Source organism: Myotis davidii, unplaced genomic scaffold, assembly GCF_000327345.1.
Source record: "Myotis davidii unplaced genomic scaffold, ASM32734v1 scaffold546, whole genome shotgun sequence".
In the NCBI taxonomy this organism is placed as follows: Eukaryota; Metazoa; Chordata; class Mammalia; order Chiroptera; family Vespertilionidae; genus Myotis; species Myotis davidii.
In genome coordinates, this window is record NW_006297836.1 from 478,357 (window position 1) to 479,017 (window position 661).

General features: G+C 41.5%; 1 protein-coding gene across 3 annotated transcripts in view; it reads left to right on the forward strand.

Annotated features, from left to right (window-relative positions):
* BRCC3 (BRCA1/BRCA2-containing complex subunit 3) overlaps positions 1 to 661 on the forward strand; it is a 68,943-nt gene that overhangs the window by 63,677 nt on the left and 4,605 nt on the right. For all 3 annotated transcript variants that reach the window (XM_006773696.2, XM_015570457.1, XM_006773697.2), the window contains one exon: positions 150 to 319. In XM_006773696.2, the coding sequence (XP_006773759.1) occupies positions 150 to 301 (152 nt within the window). In that variant the 3' untranslated portion in view covers positions 302 to 319. The remainder of the gene's footprint in view (positions 1 to 149; positions 320 to 661) is intronic.

A 661-nucleotide genomic window follows, 5' to 3' on the forward strand; every position in this document is an offset into this window, starting at 1 on the left:
TTCCTCTGGATGGCTGTACAAAATTGTCTGCCAGTCCTACTTATTGTACTTTTTCTACTTCCTCCTCCAACCCCTTCTTTCTGCGTTCACAGTTGGGGGGTGGGCTGCTGGGGGTGGCATGTTACTCATCTGTGTTTTTCCTATTGAAGTGTTTACCAAGAACCTGTGCAGTCAGATGTCAGCAGTCAGCGGACCTCTCCTACAGTGGTTGGAGGACAGACTGGAGCAAAACCAACATCATTTGCAGGAGTTGGAACAAGAAAAGGAAGAGCTTATGCAAGAACTTTCTTCTCTAGAATAAAGTGGGAGATGAAATGAAGTAAGAAACTTTTTTTTCAATGGTCTGAAAATTTACACACCTCATGTATAGGCAAACAGGGAGCAGCTCTTTTTATATCACAGTGGATGAGTTTTATGCATGGAATAAACACAGAACATCCTCCTAAAAGTTTCATGGGGGCCTAATGAACCCTCTCCCTGTAACTTGCCTACAAAGAGCATTATAAGATGACTTAAAGAGACTATGAAAGGGTTTTATTTTTTTAAAAAAAATATACTTTATTGATTTTTTACAGAGAAGAAGGGAGAGGGATAGAGAGTTAGAAAAATCGATGAGAGAGAAACATCGATCAGCTGCCTCCTGCACACTCCCCACTGGGCA